The sequence below is a fragment of the Accipiter gentilis genome, chromosome 27 (assembly GCF_929443795.1).
Source record: "Accipiter gentilis chromosome 27, bAccGen1.1, whole genome shotgun sequence".
Classification (NCBI taxonomy): Eukaryota; Metazoa; Chordata; class Aves; order Accipitriformes; family Accipitridae; genus Astur; species Astur gentilis.
The window spans coordinates 18,030,085-18,053,525 of NC_064906.1; the positions used below are offsets into that span (position 1 = coordinate 18,030,085).

The window sequence follows — 23,441 nt, forward strand, 5'->3', positions numbered from 1 at the left end:
ATAAGCAGCAGAATTACCTCTGAAAACATTGAGCCTGTCAGCACTGTAAACAATAGCCTGATTCTGCTCACCTCTCTCATACAAGTTCAGTAAGCAGAACTGCCCTCCCCAAAAGGAAAAACGTTAGAGCTATCTGAAATATGTTGATTTCTTCCAAGTCTTAATGAATTCCCTTGCAGTCAGTTATTTGCAAAGAATAGCCGTTATCATATGCATGCTGTATGTTAAGACCACAAAACGTTGCTCAAGATTGCAGCTCTGAAATACTGTAATCCAGAAAAGCAAAGTAATCTTTTAAACCAGTTCAATCTTTAAGCATGTACCACTTTAAGCCCAGTCAATGACCTAGAAAATTGTCTGAAAGTTTAAATTAAGTGACAGAAATTGCTGTTCTTTTGTGCCCTTTGGATATCAATTCAGATTCATAAACATTTTTAAGATACGGTTGGTATGTTTAAGTAGTTAAATCCCCAATTTTGGATGTTTACAAAAATATCTTGTACCTGACTCATTTCTTTCTTCCTTCCTGATCTCCCTTGCACCTCATTCAGATGCTATGATCAATTCAAATGCTCCATCCATATCAAATTTCTAACTCACCACCTCTTAATTCAAAAGACACTAATGCCACAGACAGCTGGTTTTAAATATGCAACTGAATTTCTTTTCCCACCTTCTTAAAATAATCCTGTAAATTTACAGTTGCAAACAGAACATAATAGAAATAGCAATATCAGCAGATTGTCAGTTACAATAGCCAGGAACACACAGTAGTCTGCATTTTTCTCTAACAGTTGCGTCTAAAACACTTCAAAAAATGGCAAGCTATTTTTGGATAAAGCACCAAGTCTGACAAAAAGTATATGCATATGCTCAATTCTGCAGTGCCTCCACTTGCTTAAGTAAAATCTGAGGATCACATTCTGCCTCCAGCTACGCTCAATAGTATCCTGCTTTACGAGAAGACTTGAAGTATATCTAGATTAAGACCATGGCTGTAACTCTGCTCTTGTAGATGTACACCAGCTAGGACTGCTAATCAGGACTGCTAATAGTGAGTGTAGTTTCAGCTGTGCTGCTCTAAGTAGAGGCTGTAGGATTTAATTCTCCCAAGAATCTAGGATAAGGAGCTGGATAGGAAGCTTGGGCTGAGGTCTAAGCTACGGCAGGTACGTGGCTTAGCAGAATCTATCTGAAAATAGTTCAAATGTAGCTAATCAAGCAGCAGCCACCTGTCAGAAGACATCTGGGCTGTACGCAGAGGAGGCAGCTCCTCAGCAGTGCAGAGGTGACAAAAACCTGGTGGGAATAAGGAGTTTCTGATGTGGTTTGGATAAATACATTTCCTTTACTAAAGTCTCTCCCCAAATGTATTTGAACTTTGTCATGATACTTCAAATTATTTGCTTCCCCTTACGTCCCACTTAGGGCTGGCGAGTGTGATTGGACTAGTCTTAAATGGCCTACTGGACCCCTGTTCAAGCAGGATACTGCATGCACTGATGAAATAATTTAGGTTTGTTTTAAAGAAAGTTATTTGTGTGGATTTTATTATTTATAAATACATGCAAAGCGTCTAAGCAGCTTACAGCTAGGATCATTTAGTTGCCATGGCAATGCCCTTTCAGAAGCAAGAATTTGTTTTAGGTTCTTCCAAGTTCTGTTCTTCTTGCCAGCTGCTGCTCCACCAATGCCGGAGTGCTAGAATTAAAAACATGGTGTTTAGGGAAAAAAATAAAGAAAGAATACTATTTCAGAGCGTGACACTTCTATTTCATAGTCTTTCTGATACGTCTCATCTTGTCATGAACCATTCATTATCCTCACTTATTTCATCAGCACACTAATATACTGTACGCTTTAATCTTGGCTGCAAGAAAAACAAAGCTTTTCGAACACTGTCAAAGCTACTATGTTTATGATTAACTGAAGGAAATGAAAATCTGCTTTTTACTGCTTTTTACATGGAAATAGAAAATCAGTGTGGTTAGGTTTAGCCTGCGATTACAGGATTCTGTATGTATTTCCCATCGTATTAGAACTTATTACTATGAAGTTGTGTCTAAAATTGTGATTACACGGCTAAATTGTCTCTCTCCTTTATATGGCATATTACAGGTGCAGCTCTAGCTCTTCTACAGATTATCCATGACTGTAGAAAACATAACTGATCCTGCAAAACATAACGAATACTATGAGAAACTTTCTGGAAATTTTATTTTTCTTTCAAAGGATAGGAGACAGAAGAATAGAAAAAGAGTAATAAATAGAATGTTGGCTGCCAAGAAAATTTTGCATTTTGAAAGGTACACTAATGGAAGGCTTGCCACAGGTACTATAATGGTAGTTTCAGTTATCAAACGTGATTGCTGCAGAGTAATTTATTTATGTCCCTCCAGAGACAGAAGCTGCATAACATACAATACTACTTCTAAATGATCAAAGGACACAGATTTACAGCTTTACTTCAGAAAAGAAAATGTTCTTACAATTGGGGAGGTGTTGTTATTTCTGTCGATAATTACTACCTGCCACATCAGTCTCATCAAAACTCAGCAAAGTTCTGCAAATACACTTCTGTTGTGATTGGTTTATAAATTAGCCTGTTAAATTGCTGAGAGTGATAGGAGGAAGGATTCAGCGAGAAAGCTTTTTTTCTGTAGACATAAGATATATTCAGAAAAGATGCTCATGAACTGATGATGTATCGGGTTTTGGCAATGGATATCCAATACAGAAAGTACATGCAAACATTTGCTCTGAGGATAACACCTTACGAATCTAGAGATCGTTGTAAAATAGAGACTGCTGGAATATGAGATGAAATTAGATGTACTACCACATTACTAATTCAAATTCATTGCACGAATTTTCCCCCAAATCATTGCATAATGATATTTTTTTCAGTAATCTGGTTTCTCAAAAGCAACTATTGGGTTTATAGGAACTCATGCCTCCTAGGAATGGGGCTGAGTATCACCTCACATACCTACAATCAAAAGGCAATGACTGCCAAATGCAAATGAACCAAGATGCCTCTGCACTAGTGAAGTTCAGGGAAAGCTGGAGCTGGGACAGGTGGAACTATTCATTGCTTTACACAACTGTCAGAAGGTCTTCTTCCCCTTCCCCATTGCCAAGGAATGCAAATTCCTTTCAGGAAGTTGAGAAAAAGGTAATTTCTTCCTTCTTCTCTGCTTTTAAGTCTATCCTCTGCAGTGAGCTAATGGTTCAAAGTTGGGCATATTTATGAGAGATAGACTTATTTTCTTCCTTTTATGGCAAATTAGGCTGGAAGGATGTAAAAAGTATCCAAATTGTTACTACCAGTTCATACCAACAAAAAACTAGTTAAAACTCAATACATTTCTTCTCAAATTAGTTACTGTACTGGGGAGGACAATTTCATCTTTTTATTGTAACTGCCTATTATTTCTGCAGCAGTTGCCAAAGGCCCTGTTCATTATCATTTCAAGCATGCAGACATTAGTATTGCCTCTCTGGAAATGGTGGTGTCCCTCTAAGAACCGAAGGATCAGCACAAGGCCTCCTGGCTATTTAAATCCTATATGGAAGCTACACGGCATGCCTCTGGGTGCAAATGGAGCTTTTCCAATAAGCCCCATTTCTCAAACAGGCTGGTGGTCACTGGAGGATTAGCATGAGCAACGTATACCGTTGTTTGAATGCCCTTCTCGTGACAGAAGTCACCTGCAAAGCAGACATAGAGCAACTTGCAAGTCAGAGATGAATTTTATGCCCCCTGCCAAACCTACACTTAGCGAGCTGTGTGATGCCCAATTACTCAGGTTTTATGCTGTGGGATATTGTATCTTATTCATACAGAATGAAATCTGGGATGAAATCCTTCTTTCTAAGTACTGGCTTAGCACCAGCAGACTGAGAAGTCTGCTTGTCTAGAAAGCATTTGTACAGTGTGCCAATGAGTTGGCCCTAGCACAGCAAGATAAAAAGATATTAAAAACAAACCCAACAGTGACAACATTACTAGCTGTAGTCTTCCTTCACCTTCTCGCCCCGTATAAACCTCAGAGTGTTTTAGCAGCCTGTATTTCATCAGCTGTCAGAGTTTACGCGACTTCTGAATGCTGGCAGGCCAGCCTTCTGGGGAGCACGGCGCGTTTGCTTCTACATCTAGCAATTACTGGAAGAACAGACACCACAGGTCTGCGAAGAGTTTCAGGGACCGGGAGAGGAGCAAAATGCCACTTGCTAATGACTCTCTGGCTGTTTTCTATTTCAATTGCTTTGCAGCCTGCCTTGGCTAGGAAGTGGGAGATGGGGTTCCTACGTTCACACTGGTATTAATTGTTCCTCTCTAGCTGTGGTAGTTTGTGAGATAGCACACCGTAAAACTTCTGCACTTACCTTGACCAAGCAGGTTTTCTGACTCTGTTCCAGAATTTAATATAATAGTTCTGCCTCTGGACTAGTGCCATTTTCATGCTATAATATAGTGTGCACTTTGGACCATAGCGTGGCATGGACTTGAGGTGAATTTCTTAAAAATTGTCGACCTTTTATTTGGCTGTTAAGCTGACTTTCTTAATATTTACCTTAGCAGTATGGTTAAAAAGAATCCTAGTTAATGTTTTATTTGAAGAGTTTAGAATTTCAGGTTGTTAAAATAACACACTTACGATGAAGTTTGGATCTTTAAATGGTAACGGCTTGACGGTTGTTTCCACCGATCCTGTGCTGGAGTCTGTGTTCAGAAATTTGTTTTCATTCATGGCCTCTCCACCTGCACCCTGAAGAAAAAATACAATTTTACTGCTTGTTACTCTGAGCAAGTTTAACCAGAGACAGAGCTGTCTGCCGTATTACCTACCTGTTGCTTTTTTAGCCTTCCTATCTCTTTTGAATCTTTGATGATGCTGCATGCCAGCAGTGGGGAAGCATGAAACAGAATATTTGTCAAGCAATTTACAACTGACACATAAAGGGGAGGAGGGGAATAGAGTGGCCGAAGCCTACTGAGTAAATGCAGCATCAGGTTTATTTCAGTATTAATGAAAGCCATCTCTATAAAGTGCAAGACAGCGTGTGAAACCCAAACCAGCAGAAATGTACATTGGATCTATTTCAGAATGTTCCATACTAGAGCATTAACAGGAATATATAAAATTTATTAAAAGGGGGGTTTTTCGAGGTTCTAAAGAAAAACTGATTAATCAGTTCATTCTCCATCCTCGGCTTCAATCATGCCTGAGTGAGGACTGAGAGGAAAAAGTATTTTATTATCTATACTATCTATATATGCAAGCCTCACAAAACCTACATGGGTACTAGTTGGTGTTTTCTAGGCTTTTCTTTATGCTTTATTTATTTAGCAGGAAGAGCAGTTGGAGAAGGTGTGTGTGATTGGAAAGCTAAAAAAGTTGTGTGGCAGTCCAACCAATTTCTGACAGTTCTGCATGGCTGAGTTTATGTTGTTTTTTAGTTTGTGAGTGCCCTGCAAGTCTCCACACTACCAGAACTAGCCTATGCTACATACATAAATGTTGCTCGTGAAATCCTGATCTATACTGAAGCCAATGAGAATTTTGTCATTGAGTTTGGCAGGTCAGTCAATAGGATTTCATACCTTGATGCTTTTTTTCCTGAAGAACAAAAAGCTTGGTTAAAAGCTAAATCAATATTTACTGAACGGGTGGTTAAAATGTTTCTTTACTCTACCTTCAGACAGATAATACTTAGAACAAAAAAATACTTTCCTGTGAAAACCTGCATGGCAAAACCTTCTGTGTTGATACAATACTCTTTTAAGTAGGAGAAACAAGGATCATTATTATTAGTGAATTATGAGAGTACCTCTAGAACCTGAGACTATATAGCAAAGGCCATGATTCAGCATAACGTTCTCCATGTGATTACAAGGGAAGTGTTTGTGTTCTTAACTACATGCATGAATAATTACAGGATTAGGAACTAGGCAAGTTGAACTCTTCTTTGGGGAAATACATGGGTTATTCAAGAATGCCTGTTCTTAACGTAGCAAAGAGAGGTCTTAAATATTCAAAGTATGGTATAAAGGAGCATTCAAGTAAAACAGGCATGTTTCTAGTGTCTTATTAAAATAAAATATATGAATAGAGATGATCTATTTTCGAAACAATAGTGTCCTCTGCAAGCTCCTAGTAGAGGGGATACTGCCATAGTAACATCAATGAAAGCAACATTGAATTCTGTAGCTTAAACTTAATTCTCCCCTTGCTGAGGACAGCATTAAAAGGCAGTGACTGTCAGAGAAACAGAAGAAATGCAGATGGATGTTTAGAAACATGTGCATTATGTGACAGCGAGCAGAGAAAACATCTTCAGCAATCCTGAGTAAAGTGGCTTTATACAATGATTTGCTAGGTTTCAAACCATATTCTTGCACATGCGCGCTTCCAGCACTTTGGATTTCAGCAGCAAACATTGAAGTCCATCTTGAGAAAGACAAGGCTTGACATACAAGATTATTTTTGATGAATAAACTATCTCTGATACTGCTCATTATCAGTGTAAATTCTCTAAGTGGAGGGATCAGCATTCACGGTTATTCTTCAAAGCGTTCTTGCCTTTTATTTGGTACCTTTTGGTCAGTTTTAAATCCAGTCCTACAGTTTTTTATTAATTACTTTATCACTTTTGCCCCTTCACTGATGATCTCCTAAGTATTCTGTTGTTTATGAAACAGGTTTTGAGTAGCATTTCAACAATATCTCAAAACAGTATCTAGTATTTTGAGGCAGAGCAAATAAAAATGATTAAACAGTAAAGGGGAAGAAGCTTCCTTATATATATATATTCCTTAATTTCTGCAGCTGGGTACACTTACATATTACACTCACTGTCTTCCGTGGGATTTTCTGTGCAGACTCAGTGCTCATCTTGCTGGCATATTGGGAAGGAAAGTAAGGAACTGCTCCCGGTGGGACAATTCCTGAATGTAAATTCTACACATCTTTTCTTTTCCGGGCCAAGCCTTAAGGGATTTCAGGTATAACCGCTGCCAAGAGTCAGGATAACTCGTGTTACAGGCCAGATATTAATTTTGGTTGTGCCGGTATCCCTTGCACGGTGGCAGAGGCAGCAGGATCCGGAGGAGCAGCAGCTGCTGCTTTTCTGGGCCACGTGGACACCCAAGTCCTCCTCCAGGTCCCACGGAGACACAGTGCCAGCAGCAGCTTCTGGGTCTGTCATGGACAATTTGAGAGCAGCGGTCTCCTCTCCGAGGCAAAGGGTGCAGGACTGTAAAGCAGCTTGCGTACCATAGTGGTATGCAACTGATAGCATGATTTCAGAGACCTGTGATAAGACTGGGAAGCAAATAAGACCGAGTACTATGATCCCAGTTAAATGCTGGGAACTGAGATAAAGACATACTATAGAGGCATGCCGGTTCCCTCACTCAGCGTTGCTTGTATGAAAACTGATTTTTTTAGCAGTAGCAGTAGCACTATGGAATAGAGATGCTCAGCTAATGTGCTTTTCTTCCTGGAAAAACATTAAAGACTTGAGTAGAAGCAATGCTTCCAGAATAATGTGCTACTGCACAGAGGAGTGAACTCCAGCAAGTACAGCACTTTGAAATGCTCTTTCCGCGCAGCCTGCAGAAGTCTCAGCTGATATCCTCTGCCGTTTTATAGCCACAAACTGAAAGTGTCTCAACAATCTACAGATCTATCTGGCCTATGTTTTAAAATGCCAGGATTTAAAGCGCAAGAAACATCATTTAATGTTTCACGTTTGTTTTTTGAGAGGTTTCTTAAAGGTGGGGGGGAGATGCCAAATGAATTTTAACCAATACTGATCTACCTTTGTACTGTAAAACCCGTATTTCCTGAAAGTGAATAATACAGCGATAATACAAAACAATATTTACAGCCTGAAAGATTCCCCGGTGAACAATTCATGTACAGGAAAAGTAATCTTTTACTTGTAACATTAGTTAAACTAATCTCTCCCAAATGCGCTTGTTTGCTTGGTCACTTAGTTTGGAAGACAGTTCATTCCTCACTGTCACGTGGTGGGTCAAACGCACAGGAATGACTTCAAATCCCCTTCGTAGCCCCGCGAAGCGATGGCGGTCTCGTGAGCAGATCAGCTTCTTTAAAGCTTCTTTCTAAACTGATCTCGTAATGTAAACATCCTTTATGGGGAGCTCAGTATACACTTCAAGAAGAGCGACAGCGAAGCAGCTTTTGATGTGCACTTTGTAACTACATTGTGCCTTTTAAATGGTGGTTTATGTAACTTGGGCAACAGGGAATTTGTGCTACAATAGTCACGACGCAGCGTATGTTTTTCTCTATAGGCTGTTGAAGATTATAACCACAAGAACTTTGGAGTGGCTTTACGTTCGCAGGGTACATCTGCACTGGCAAATGAAGGTGTGATTCCAGTACGGATGAACACGCTTATACTAGTTTTATCGCAAATAACAATAAAAACACTACAGCAAAGACTGCAGCTAAGCCATCAGTAACCATGTTCATCCTTTCCCCTCAACTCTTCCTCTGGCTCGTAACCTCCACAGAAGTCCATGCTGACACCGCTTCTCTTGTTACCTCCCTCTCTTCTCCTCCTCCTCCCAGTATCCAGCCACAGTAGAGCAACCTTGACTGGAACTGCGTGTTTTAAAACTTGCAGACGGGGGTCAAAGGCTTCGTATAGGACCACTTGTGCAATTTCATTCCCTCTATAAAGTCGTGTTTATGTGCTTTAGCTGAATTTTAACTACAACCACAGCATGACAGGTTGGCAACCTCTATCCCTCCTGGGATAGACGGGAGCAAGAGTGAGGGGTGCTGCTTCTTTTTTGCATTTCTTTTCATGAGACCATCTATCGAGCATTCGGTGCATCCCAGCTGGGTGGGACGCTGTCCTCCCCGTTACGGACTAGGGCTGGGTGACAGTCCCCAAGGGAGGAAGGTGGCTGAGGACTTCACTTGGTCAGGAGACGGCACAAATTCAAGAGCGAGCGAAGACCTGCAGCAAACACTTGGGAGTCCTGAGAGGTTTGTTGTAAGAGCAGCCAAGTCTGGGAAGAGACCTGAGCTAAGCTTTGCTACCTTAACACTGGTTTCTTTTGAATAAAGCCAAACCCCAGGAATGAGCCTAGTTTGGACCCCACTGTATATGCTGTCTGTACTGGGAGAAAACACACGCTGGGAGGCTGCCTATTCACATACTATTCTCAATCTTAGGTTTTGGTAGCTCTATTAATTTTTTCAATATATTCTGTTCCAAATTCCCTACCGCAGATGTATTGGGTTTCACATGATTTCCAAAGATTGCTCCATCTGTCTGGTTTTATTTAGGGAGAAGACAAGCAAAGCTTGTAGATCATGGAAGCTGAATTCTTTATTTTGGCTATTTCCAGGTGGAATCAGCATTGTGGGGTTTGGGATGGGTGTCTGTGATGGGACTAAATACCAGGTGGAATTAGCTTATTATGAAAGTGCTTGTCTGAATCATCATTCCTTTTCTTTTTTTTTTTTTTTTTTTTTTTCCCCCAGCAAGGATTAAAACTGCGTAACAGAATAACTGATATATGCTGAAGTATCATTTCTTACCTATTTATTCTTGGATTATATTCTATAATATTTTTTCATTATTTTAGACTAACATGATTTTACAAAGTATAAAAAAATATTAAAAAATTATGAAGCATAAAAGTCAAAGACATAAATTTGTGCATTTCTGGCATCCTAGCACTGCATACCATGCGTGTCACGGCTTAGAAAAAAAATGGGCTGGCACATCACTGAAGGCCATTGATGGCCAATCATCAGTGGCCATTTTTGCTAGATGTTACAATTTTACATGGTAAAACAGAATTTAAAAATAGAAAGTAAACTGAACGGTGTGTTAGTAAAGCGAAACTTAAATGCATAAATAAATTCCATAAGAACAGGAGAGGGAGTTTCTAGTTTAACAGAGCAAAAACAATACTGCAAACATTGATTTTTCTCAGTTTTGTTTTCTGCAAATCATTCATTTGTTAGCCTTAACACTATATTGAGTACAGCAATTGTAGATGAAGGTGATTGCATATGCAGTTTTTTGAGTTGGTTTTGCTTTTGCGTTCAGTATTTCTGATACTCTGGCTTTGTCTTACAGTGATGGCTAGGGGATTGTATGTCACTACTGAAAAATAAGGAATAAGAGGGGTCTGGTTCTAAATCAAGCCCTCACACTTGGTGATAACTTTGCCCCAAGCACCCAGTTTGGCATGATGAGGAACCCACTTGTCTCCAACCTTTTTACGTGAAGTTCAATAAATAGTTTAAATTATTTTTACTTACTTTTGGCAGTTGATTTTCATAATCACGATAATACTACACTGACATTCTTAATTCCATTGACACAGTTGTTTTAACTCAACCTCTATAATGGTATGTGTCTAATTATTCCTGTAGTAGGTTACTTCTAAAGCAGCAATATCCAACTTGTAGCAACTTTCTCAGCTTTTAGCTGTGTCTAAGTTCTGTGACATCCTGACGAAGCTGTGGCATGCAGCCAGGGAAGAAAACGGTAATTTATAAAATAGATGGATAATACCTGTATTTTCACTAGCAGCCAATTACAGTGAGTGAGAATGCCAGGTGGAAACAGAGCACGAATGTCACTAGATGACAGCAGCAATGATAGAAGCAGACTTTTCAAAATTGGGAGTAGACTTTGAATGTCAGCTATTTAACAGAGTCCCCAGTAATACTGCTCACACTGGAACACATCTTAAGCTGTTTGATTAATATATTAGCTTTCACTGTATAACAAGCCTGGCACAGGCTCTTGCACATTCTGAATATTTAATTCATTTAACTTTGCACGATGACATGACAGGAGCCGTTAAAACTTGAACATGTACACTCTGGCAGACAAAAATACAATTCACAGAGAAAGGTGTCAGAATTAGACATGCTTAAGCTCAAGTTAAAATGATGGCTAAAAAATTTCTCATCACCAACTTTATTAGCATAGTGTATTTCTGAAAGCAAACTCACTTAAGACTCAGTAAGAATGTAAGACTGAAGAAACAGCACTCTCTTGAACAAGATTAACTCTCTCCATGTCTGTGACAGAAAAAAGTTTGCTGTCAGGGAACAGCAAGGGAAGACTTATTCAGTAACATGTATAAACATGTCTTCCCCATCTGGCTGCATTTTACTACTTCTTGGATTCAGCAGGAAAAACTTTCCCTCTTCCTTTCCACTCACTAAAAAGAAGCCCAATACAATTTCCCCAGCCTTTTGTCTCTCAGCATGCTGGTACATGGTAGTATTTTAGGAACATTCTCCCTTTACAGAAGGTCCTACCTTATTTTGGTGTAGGAAAAAAAAATATTTCAGCTTGAAAATGTTCAAATGCCAGGAAGGAAAAAACTTAATCTTGCATATTCACAGCAAATTTTGTTCCACAGGGTACTGAAAAATTCAATTTAGTAAACAAAAAACCTGAGTAGTAGCCAGCTGAAAACAGGTATTAAGTACAGTGCTGATCAATGTCCTTGATTTTCAAGCAGCAAGTAGGTTGGGCAAGACAGTCGTGCATACATTGTAAATTGGGAGTAAATCTATTTAAGTCAATGGGTTTCATCATTGCTAACTCATCTTATAAAGGCAAGGTTCCTGGTACAGGTTTCTGCTTCCATTGACACCAAAAGTAAACCTCTCAAATGCCCGACAACAAAAATATTTTTGTTTAAATTACAACATTGTCCTCAGATGCTGCTGCTGCTGCTTTCACTTACAAAGCAAGCTGAGGGAGGGTTGTTAAAAACAAACATAACACAAAGCTTGAAATTAGATTGTTGAATTATTATAATAGTTTATAATTTGAAGTATGTGTCACTAAATGTACTTCAGCTCCTTCTAAGCATCCCCCAGAGGACTTCTGGGTCACGTGTCAAACTACTTTTCTGTGTGAGACTTACAAAATCTGCCCTTCCTAAAGCAGCAGTTCTTTAACTTGCTGAGCATTTCTGCTGAGCATGCAGAGTTAATCAACTATGCAAATTAACTCCAAACATATGACTGAAATTTAGAAATAAGCTCGCCTGTTGGGTGTATGGGGGTGAGGGGAAGGTGTCTGAAGCAGGACATGGAAAACGTTTCAATTGCAATCTAAATAAATAAAGATAATACATAAAGATGCATATGCTGTCCAGAAAGCAATCTGTACATGATGCTTTCAAACTTTTACACTGCTGTTCTGAGGTGAGTTAAAACATCTTACATTCCAACTGCCTTAGAAAGGCTGAATAAAATTTTACTCATGCGCTAAAAGATTGGACTGTCACAACGTGATGGATGGCTTTTCTATGTTCTCTGTAGGGCATTTCAATACCATAGACTCCAAGTGCTCTTGATTAAAAGGCGACATTCTCATTTAGGATCCCGTCACTGCCTGAGCTTCAAACCATTATCATTCACCTGCACGGGTGCTTCCAGTGACAAAATACTTACCAAAATGTATAAAATACTAATTACTTTAGTCACTTTGATAGAGGTATAAAACACCCTAAAGCAAAGCTCTATTACGCTGTGTGAGGGTTTGAATTCCGAATTAAAAATGCAGCCAAAGGGAGAATAAGATTTTAATTACATTCCCCACCTCTCAAACATTTCTTGAAAACCTAGGGGAAAAAGACTTAGCAATTTTATGACACAAGAACTCCATTCTTACTGGTACTGCTCACTTAAGAAAAAAAAAAAAAATCCAGAAAAATTCAAGTTTACTTTGTTCTCTTCAAAATTACTAAACTTTCAAACACAGAAAGAGACTAACAAGCTTCAGTAAAAAGCTTTGATTTCTTCTCAAGAGATTTCTGAAGCCAAACATGTTTTTCCATTTAAAAACTTTCAAGCACTATGATAGACAAAGTTTTATAACTTACAGATATTTCAAGGAAAAAAAAATTTACTATTTTCTATGGGGAAAAGCCTCAAATAAAATGTAATTGGGACGCAACTGTGAAGAGCTTCACACTATCCCAGAAAAGCTTGGTTTAATTTGCATTTGCCACAAAGCTCCCTTCGGCTTAAATAATTGCAAAGGATCTCTCACTTTTAGATTTCATTTGGTGGATTGGGACTATTCCTTGTTTATAACATTTGACAGTTTTCTTTATTAAGGAAATTGTAACTTGGACAAATTCATGAGCTGAATGGCATGCTGAAGCAGCTCTAGAGCTAAAAATTTCAGTATATATGGAATGAAAAAGCACGTGTTAGTTCCTACTTCCACCAAGGGTAAAACTGAGCCCAGCTAACAGAATATTTTGATTCCCCAGGAGAAAAAAAAGTCTTCTAAACTGTGATGGGCCTTAAGACTGAAAATGGATGGAAACATACTAGCAAAAAAGACTAGAGTAAATCACAATTGAATTTTTATAAAAACTGCCAATACGTTCCTTTCTCTATCAGAAACATTCAGTTCAGTCAAGGACTTTGGCCGAACGGCTTCTTAAAGTTTAAAATACATCATTTGATATAGAACAGTTAAGGTCAAAGTATTTCTGGAGGAAAGACTGGAGGATTACAATATGCTCATGTGCTGTTAACACTGTAAGGCTGCTCAGGGAGCACATCAAAATCCCTCTGTCAAATAACAGGCTTCACCCAAGGTAGAAGGATCCAAGTCCATTCATCTGCATGTGATTGAACCAGGGGCAAGGAAAGTGAAAAGATAGCGGCTCCTATGGCTGATGGGAATGCAATTCCATTCTGAAAAAAAATACTCAGTTTCCTGATTCTAGTTTATTCTGTAAAATATTACCCATTTTGACAGGGAACAATGTTTTGAGTAACAAACAAAACCAAGAAAACATTTCTTCAAGCAAAGGCAATTAATTAGTTTTGAGTAAAGACAGGGTGTATTTTTCTTCCAGAGCTCCTATTCTACCTCTTTTTCTTATGAAAAATAGACCTGAATTAGCATAGCCAAATTTTACATTCAGATGTTATGGACTAACTGGTAAACCAATACAGAAGACAAAACCTTACTTTTGCATCTTCCCTATTTTTTGCGTGTTTTAGCATTTCCTCCTGTCTGTCTTAATTAATTGTCACTTTAAGTTGATAAAAATTCTATTTCTATTACATTTCTGCTAACTACACCTACTGCTGCCATGATGCATTAGTAAATACTAGCAGTTATACTGCAAAGGCTTAGCACTGCAGTCTAAAGTTACACAGAAGAAGGTTTTTCCGTTTGGGTACGTGTACTTAAGACTGTCATACCCAAACACAATGTCAGAAAGACAAATGTTAGGTACACCTACGTATGGAACATTCCACTTCTACAGCAACTGAGAATAAAAATATCTTTCTACAAACCTTCAAAAAGTTATCAAAGGCATAATGTATCAGAGAGCAGTAACTGTATCAGATGTTCCAAAGGTCTTTCTTTAAAAGATGACAAGAAATTATACCTCAGTTTTTAAAAATCTTCAGATTACAGATGTCATCTTTATTGTCTGTCTCATATTATGGGACAAAAAAAAATCTGGGTGTACATGCCCTGAATACTACATCCACTTTCCTTCATGTAGCAAACTCAACACCAATCATTCCTGCTTTGAATAGCACACCAGGTCTCCTGTACTCAGCAAAACTGTAGGTGCATTATCCTACGGATACCTACATTTAACTGGATAATGAAAAGAACCTGATGACTGAACCAAAATAAACATACGGCAAATTCTAATTTAGATGAAAATAAGGTAATATAAGTATCTATTGTTGACTATTTTTAGGCTGCTCAGGAGGAAAAGGGAGGAGAGAGTTGTATAGTGATGCTAATTTCAAGGCAAATTTCTGAAATATTTCTGCAGAAACATTTGTACGCGTAGGCGGTTGTTTACTCAACTATGTAAGTTCTGTGGTCGTACACTTCACCCTGATACTATATATTGAAATTGAGGAACTGCAGCACAACTGAAAAGTGCCAGACAGTTCAGTATTTGCATATAAACTTGTATCCCGACTGCCTTTTCTGCTGGACTTGAAACAGAACAGAACTATTACAAGACTTTTCCACTGCATTAGAATTAGTGAAGTTTTGGTATCATATCCACGATCGTATGTGAGAGGGAAACATAGTAATTAATATTTTGTGATGGGTTTAACAGGATATTTTAAGAAATTTCCCACAATGAATGATTTAGCAAATTAAAAAATACCTTTTGGACAGACGGAAAGGAGGAGGATAAAAAGGGCAATTCTGTGGCTGCAACAAAAGGCAATTCTGGCTGCAACAAATAGGTTTAACAAAAATTAAGGAGAAAATGGAATTTTTTACCTGAGAAAATTTAAGGTTGTTAATGCGAGACTCAACTAGCATTGCTAGTTCTAGACTATGTAAAAAGAGATAATCAACTTAAGGAATAAGGACTTTCCAGCTAACTACTTTGTTTTGAGAAGCCTGAACACACTGTGCATATGTCAAAGAAAAATGGCCTTCTATTCCAGTTTGTTGATTTTAAGAGTTAATTTTGCTGTAAGAACACTGTGCTGTTCCTCCCAGGGAAAAGCAGTTCTACTATAACATAACCGTTGTTACAGTGTGGGGATAATTAATACTGTCTAAACGTAGTCACCGAGTTTTGGGCTTCATTCATACACTGTGGGGAAAAGTACCCAGCTGAGATACCCCGACCTGCCTATGGAAGGAGCGTACGACTGCTCGTCAGGATGCACTCATCTTAATCGCATAAATCAGACATCTGAAATGAGACATGGTAACATCGAATCACGGAGGCTGGAAGGGGTCTCGGGAGGCCACTGGCCCACCTCCTGCTCAAGGCAGGGTCAAAACTGACCTTGGTCCAGGCTGCTTTGGGCTCTGTCCCAGCAGGTCTTGAACACCTCCAAGGACAGAGATTCCACAGCTCTCTGGGCAACTCTCCATCTCCCTAGTAAGAAATCAATATCCTATAAAATAGAAAATACTGGTTTTATTAACAAAAAGCTCTTTTGGTCACGAGCAGTCACATAACTCACGTTAATTACTGCCCTAATTTCTACATGTTCCATTTCAGCAGTATTTTGCTGTAGTCCTGATGGTTTCAGGGCATAAATGTAACAAAGTTTCTAGGCAGAGTGGTCATCTTTTATTAAAGGTACCTGTTTATCTGGAAAATTAAGACAAGCTTCTGGATGGACTGCATACCAATACACCACTGACTCAATAGAAAGACTGGTTTTATGCCACATAACTTTCACGCTGTTTCCTACAGGGTTTTAACTCCCTCCTCCTCTCTCCTGGATGATGAGTATTTTATTTTCATAATACTCTCTCCCTTCCCTGATTAACATCCCCTGTACTCCTGGGATGCCACTAACCTTTTCTTCAAAGATGGCCTGCTTGATACATACCTAAACAAACTCTAAGCACTTGTTCTGTATTCAGCTTGGGAAGTTGCTGTTTCATTTTCAGATTTGAAAAAAGACTTGCATGCTTGAAAGCTTATTCGCCTTTTCCAGCTGTACCACTTAAGTGACACTATCCATACCTTGTCTAATTTACGCAGAAACTATCATAGGTGTCTCAGCCTTTTCTGCCCTTTTTCTCTTCTTTCGCTAACTCAGAAAAGCGTAAATCTGAGGAAGCAGTAAATAAGGCAGTCGTGATAAGCACATTGCATCCTTGTGAACATAGGGGTAAGTAGTACTACAAGCATGCCAACACTGTAAGGGCAGAAAAGTAAAAAAGTTAACTTGCTTAAAACTACGTAGAAGGTTTCACCTCTAGGCCTGTGGATGTTTGCAAAATGAGGTATCTTTTTAAACTATGTCAGATTTTATGTAATTCACATATTAGGCAGGTTGTGCACAGAAGCACTTGGAAGTGCGATATTTTGTCCGTTTAATGAAAATTAAGGACATATGACATATAACAAATCATTTTTCTCTGTTTAATAAATGATAAAAAGGATAGATACAATACCCGAAGTCTCTCTTCATGTGGTAAATCCTAGCAATGGCCTGCAAAGCTTTACAGAAGGATTTTTCTTTGAATTCCCCAAAATGTTCCTTATCCACAGCAGGGTCTTATAATTAGCAAGGACTATCTTTCTTCCTGAGTCAGCCAGCACTTAGATCCTGGGGCAGGATGATTACAAACCATGTAACTACTGATATTCACCCCTCCCAGAATGATGGACTCTGCTACGGTTTAATTACATATTACTCACAAAATAGTTTCCTTCTACCCATTTCAAATTTGTTTCTTGAATTAACAGTGATGCATTTTTATTACAACATTAACGTCTGTTATTAGACGGCATGACTACGTAGCTTTTTGGCTAGAGTTTTGGAAGGAAAAGATTTCTGATCCCTGTTTGCACAACTGTGTATTTTGCATTAAAATTATCATTAGACAAAACATATAACAGAAACAAATACCTGAAATGCATAAGCAGACCTATTCTGACAACTGTGTTCAATACCAGACTACCGAGTCGTTCTCTCTGGAACAGACAGAACCTCTATCCTCGGCTGTAGGGGAGAAAACATTTCCACGCTCCGCTCCCACCACACCAGACTGGCTTTCCAGCCTGGTGGTTAGGGGGTGCGTGGGGAAAAGGAGGGTTTGAATCCCCTCCGGCAGTTGCAGGAACAGGACTAACTTCAAGCGGAGGACACAGCAAGCACTTGTAAGGACACATGATTATAAAAAGCAAGTATCGGTGCTGTAAGTGTGACTTCTGTTCTACTTTTGAAAGAAAGGATTTAATATCTGCTTTCACAAAGGTAGTTGTTCATGGTTCTGAATCCCAAGTAGAAAGAGTTGCCTAAATCTTCAGGGAGAAGGAGAATTGGGACTAGTCCACAGTATTTCCTGCTAGCTTATTTTGGTGGCATCTCACAGAGCTTGCTGGAGTTTGTAGAATCAGTTAAGGAACTTAAGAGCCTGACAGACAAGCAGTATGACAGATGAAGCTGTTACTCTCCAGGCCTTCCCCCAGGCAGGGACACTTGGATCTACTCACGAATCAAACCTCCCTGTGAATCAGACCCGTTCGTTCACCAGTGCGGCAGGAGACAATGCAGGTTCCTGGGAGAGGGGGAAGGTTCGGTCAGTTTGTCTTCTGACTGCTGACCTCCGTCAGTGGGTGAGCAGGTCTGGTGGGTACCAAAGGTGGCGTGATGCGGGCAGCAGGAGCAGGCAGCTGGGGCGTGTGGAGGGGGGTAGGAGTGAGGAAGATAGGAGGAGACTGGGACTCCTTCCTTTTTGATCAGGAGAAGCTAAGAGATAAGCCTAAAGGAGCCTCTTGAATTGCAGGTGTGCCTTGCAGTAAGACACGCTGTTCATGGATATGAACTCTGCTGTGAGGGCCACGTACATTTCACAACACGGAGCGTCACAACTTTTATGGCTTTCTGCAGGTCTAAATAAATAGCCAATGTCTCCATTCTGTTTTCTTGGAATGCTTAAAAAATGTGTTCAAAACCCTCCCAGGCTACCAAATCAATATTTCTATTAGCCTTTCTAAATACAACTAGTAATGCCTTGCTAAAGCAAGAACCGAAGTTATTACCTAACAAAAGCATTGCACTTTACAAAAATGTGAAAACCAGTCTGACACCTCTTCAGATCTGCCATATCTAGGCAGTTAAGTTATTCCAAGTTTTCTTTTGTTAATCTGAACCTTTTAATGCACTAACTGGATTCTGAGATCGCTTTTCAGGACCACTACCACTCAGACAAAATGTCACGCTGAAGTGCATGCATGCAGTGTTTTAGATTGCTCTTTCTCCTTCAAAAAATAACCCATCCTATTTCATCTCCTTATGATAGAAGCAGTGAACCATCTTTATTATCTCTCCTCAGTTTCTTGCATGTTTATTGTGAATCCTGAAGTTAAGTGTGATCATAGAAAGACTCTCCATTTTCTGTTAGCTAAAGGAAAAATGAAAATTCTCTACTAGGATAAGGGGAGAAGGGTAAAAAAAACCATGACACCAGCATACTGACGCCCATACTAAAAGTCAATACACATATGCTTTTGCTTTTCTACAACATAACACATCTGTGTTTACTCTAAATCCAAAATCTAATCACATTTGGTTGGGGGGTTGGTAATTCTCTGAGACTGGCACAGTCTGGTTTGGAAATTCACATACTTTTATGATTACAGATCATCTAAAGCCTTCAATATGTGATAAATGTCAAGCAAAGTCAATTCTTAACTCTCAGTTTTGACAGTTTCCCTTTTAATCTAGATTGCTCTATAAAAGCAATTCCCTGTTTTTTAGTAAAGCTAAACTTAAAACACACATAACTTTTGCCAGATTTCCCTAGAAAATCTGCTAATTGTCTTTTAATTATCATTTTTCCCCATCAGGGACTGGAGGGATTCTGATTCTTTAACAGATTTGACTTCAAATGTGCAAGTGACAAAAACTGGTACCTCAGGATAATCCTGCCTCTCATTAGCGGACTGCCTGAAAATAAGCTGGTTCTGGGTAAGAGTACAAAAACCCCATGGGAGAAGAGACGCGTAATATTTCAGCTGTTCACTGTCTGCTTTGTTGCAGAAAGTATCTTTATGGTCACAGGTTTGAAAGGATTAGGAGGTGTAAGCAGTGACCCTCCGAGTGCTTCAGACAGAGAGCTGCAAATTTGGGGCATTTTCAGTGCTCTGTGGTCTGGTGACATGCAGTGTGATGCCAGAGTATGTTACCTCTCTGTGGGATAGCTCTCCCAATTTAAAAACTACCTGCTAAAACTCTTGTTAAGACATGGCAATTTGTTTTAAACTGGCTGCTAGTTTTGTAAGAGCCAAGACTCTTGGGTAGGGTTGTGAATAAGTGTGCAAGTGGCTGAACTTGAAGAGCTCACCTCAGCAGTTCCTATCAGTAACTAGCAATCGACTGCACCGTTATCGTGATATCTATGCTTTATCCAATGAAAGTGTCATTTAAGTCAATTTAATTAGGTTTGAGTTAACGTCTCCTGGGAGCACATTACATCTTTTAAAGATATCGTTCCAGGCAAGCAGTAGTTTTAGACTGGCACTGCTTCATTTGTTATATTAATGTATTTTCAGTTACTGTCATAACCTTAAGGGCTGAGAGATGATTTAAAAAAAAAAAACAAAACAGTGTAGTCTAGAGCATAATGACGTGATAGCTTTTTAATAAACTGGCAAATACATATGTACTAACATTGCCCTACTATCATGCTGTATCAGGGTCCTGCTGTCTCTTTCAGGGCAGGTGGATTGGTGAGAAATGCAACTTGTTCATTAAATTTTCATCTACAAAGGAAAGCCATCCTTTTCTGTGACACAAAGTCTTATATGGAATACTGTTATAATAATTAGAATAAGTTTAGTGTTTTACTGATTGGAGTAAACAAGGTCTGAATTCTTAAGTAGGTAATTTTTAACTTCAGATCAGAAAGTTATGATACTGTGACACGCTAGAGGAGGTACTTGTCCCAGAACATGGTCAGAGCAGCAGTTTAGCTCACTAGTTGCAGTGGTACTCACCAATTCTGTGGTTAAACTCATTCTCCTGTACCTCATTTTTCAGGAAATTACAGCCAGGTCAAACGGGCTCTTTAAAACAAAGTTATTTTAAAATGGATTTGATGGTTCCCTACTTACAGTGATAGCCTTGGTAAAATAGCATAACGGGAGAATTGATTAAATTTACTGATGGTTTAGAGTCCAGCTCCATGCTATTTATGTACTAGGGTAAGCTCTCTGTCCAGTGGACAGCTTCTGAGTACATAACAGTAACCATGTTAATATGTAAATCTCCTTGTTGAACTTAGAGCTGTCTGTCAGAACTCTGATCTGATGATCTTCAGTTTACAATATAAAACATCATTGTTCAGTCACATTTAAAATAAAAATGGAGTTCTAAGCATATGTTAGAGTTGCTCCTTTTATTTTCATGTTGTGCATGAGAGGAGCTTATTTAAGAGGATGGTAACTTTAAACTGTTTTGACTTTGTTTTCTAATATTGTTGTATAGCTTCTGGTTTTAAGCATAGAACAAGAAATACAGGAAGTGTTAAGTATACATATGAGAGCTAGTTACATAAAAGGAAGGTTGCCAGTAGTACTGCTCCAATATTCACAGTTAGAGATAAAAATCAATATATTTAATAATTTAACTCTTAAATACCATTGCAGAAAAGGAAGTTCAGTCTTTATTTTCTAAATGGTACCAAGACCTGCTGTTGCTACAGCAATGGAGAGGAAGAAAGCAAAAAGCATTCTTTGTGTATTTCTGTAGTTTACAGGGCAGTTTACATCAATTCAAAATGTAAGATGAAACATGCCATTCTCGAAGTAAGGCATTTCCTATACTTCATCACATAAGTCTGAAGTTGTTTCACAAATAATGTAAGCAAATATACATTTACCATAATATTTAGCATATTTTTTCTCTTTAATTGTCAGAGGACAAAATCAGATACTTTCTTCTTCCAAATCATTCTCCTATATCACTGCAAATTTTATCTTTAAAGCTTGCTAGCTGTCACGGGCACACGTTTTGTTTCATCAATAACATCTTGATGTAAAATATACTCTTTTAAAACCTTCCTGTTGCTGTATAATCTATAAAAATAATGGTGTGAACATTAAGATAGAGGAACTGGTGGCATTTTAAGATCAGTGTCAAAGATTCTATCCCAGGTTAAGTGATAGTAATTAAAAAGACGGGAGACCTGGAGACAAGTCTGCACAAGAGCCAGCGATGGAGCTGAACCAGCACGGCAGCTATGGGGAATCATTGGCCAAGGACAGCTAACTGAACGGTGCTATGTAAACCAATAAACAGCATTGGTTTTTACGCATGCCTGTTACCATTTAATATGCATGATAATCCTCAACATTTAAAATCTCCTGCTGCAGCGAAGACCGAGGTATTTTTCAGTGGCACAACTGCATGGGAGGAATAATTGTGTAATGCTAATGAAAGTGATGTAATCAATTTGCAGTCATGCTTTCCTGTAAACTCGCTCTTAATTTCCCATTTGGTAAATACAGGCATTATATCCAAAAAGCATGTGTCTCCTTCTGTAGACATGACTGACAAGCCCTATGTGCAATGTGCTTCCAAAACAAACATGACTCAATACCTTTGGGTCAGTAACTCATACAAACGATGAGGAATGTTTTTTGGTAATGTTCCTAAAGTCTATCTTAGCAAAAGTAGCGATTCATATGTTGGAGAAACATAATGAAAATTGGGTTTATAAAAATCTGTATGCTGTGTGATAATTGTGCCTTCTTGTAGGATACACACAGTTACTCAAAACTAGTTGATTACATTGCTATACTTAAGGAAATTTGTTATATAAAAAAATAAACACATTTTTGAAATCTACGGTTTTACCAGACCAGCGTGTCTTTCAGCGCGACCACTGTGATAGCTACTTGTGACATAAAGCACACGAAAGAAAAACAAACTATGTGATTTGGGGAACTTGCAAAAACCCATTTTTTGTTTAATTTCACAGTGACGGAATCACAGATGTGGGTAAGTTCACAGTTGGCACAGTGTGAAGTGAATTTTCATGTACGCCAGGCACGAGGTTCTCAGGAGAAGTTACCAGTTAATATCGCGGGGAGTCCCCAGATCCTAAGCTGACCCCTGCAAGTAGTTACAAACCTCTCAGTTGGGATCCTCTTACCTATAGTTTGCTAGTTAACCAAGGAAATAATTCACTATTTCTCTATCTGTTTCACAATGTCAGTTTACTTAAAATAGAAACTGTTTCGTGCTGAGCTATGGCACGATGTATTTGGCTTCTGAAAGGCTGAAAAGGCTGTTAGAAAATATCAAAGGGGTTAATTAGGAAAGTGAACGGTCACAGGAGTAACAAGCGCTACCTCTAAACCCATGCTGTAAGTGATGTTTATTAAAGGTGTGTACCTATCAAGACTGCCAGATGAACGTTACTTGTTTGGAGTTAAAAAATTAAAATAAAAATCCCACAATGATTGGGTACTCGGTACAGACTATATTCAGAAAAAGTATTTAAAATTCATGGATGACCTAATTGGCTGAGCCACTTAAAGATTAGATAAGTTGTAAACCAGAGCGAGCATTCAGTGCTTGTTGACTGGCTGTATTCTGAATAGCTCAGCAGACTAGAATTATTGTTTCATTGTGTCACAGGTTTCCTTATGCAGAAAACATACATTACTCAACAATTAACTAAGGACTTTATAAGGACTTCTGGAGATTAAGATTAAATAAGGTACTGCAGAAGAAAGTGTCCAATGATCAATGTTTCTAAGTCAAAAAATGCAAAGCCCCCATTTCATTTCTGTTTGAGCTGGCTTGCTCCAGAGCTAGTCAGCAACATTTAACGTGATTGCTAGAAGATCAACGAGCTGTTTCTTGTCCCATTCCCGAGGTTACACATTTTCTGAGACTCATTTTTTTCTTTTCCTT

The 23,441-nt window shown here is 38.7% G+C and overlaps 1 protein-coding gene across 1 annotated transcript in view; it reads right to left on the reverse strand.

The window, feature by feature from the left end:
• The window catches only part of INO80C (INO80 complex subunit C), a 31,119-nt gene that overhangs the window by 5,660 nt on the left and 2,018 nt on the right, over positions 1–23,441 (reverse strand). The window contains exons 2-3 of the mRNA XM_049830440.1: positions 4,662–4,772; positions 1,590–1,701 (exon numbers count right to left, since the gene is read on the reverse strand). Coding sequence (XP_049686397.1) covers positions 1,590–1,701; positions 4,662–4,772 — 223 coding nt within the window. The remainder of the gene's footprint in view (positions 1–1,589; positions 1,702–4,661; positions 4,773–23,441) is intronic.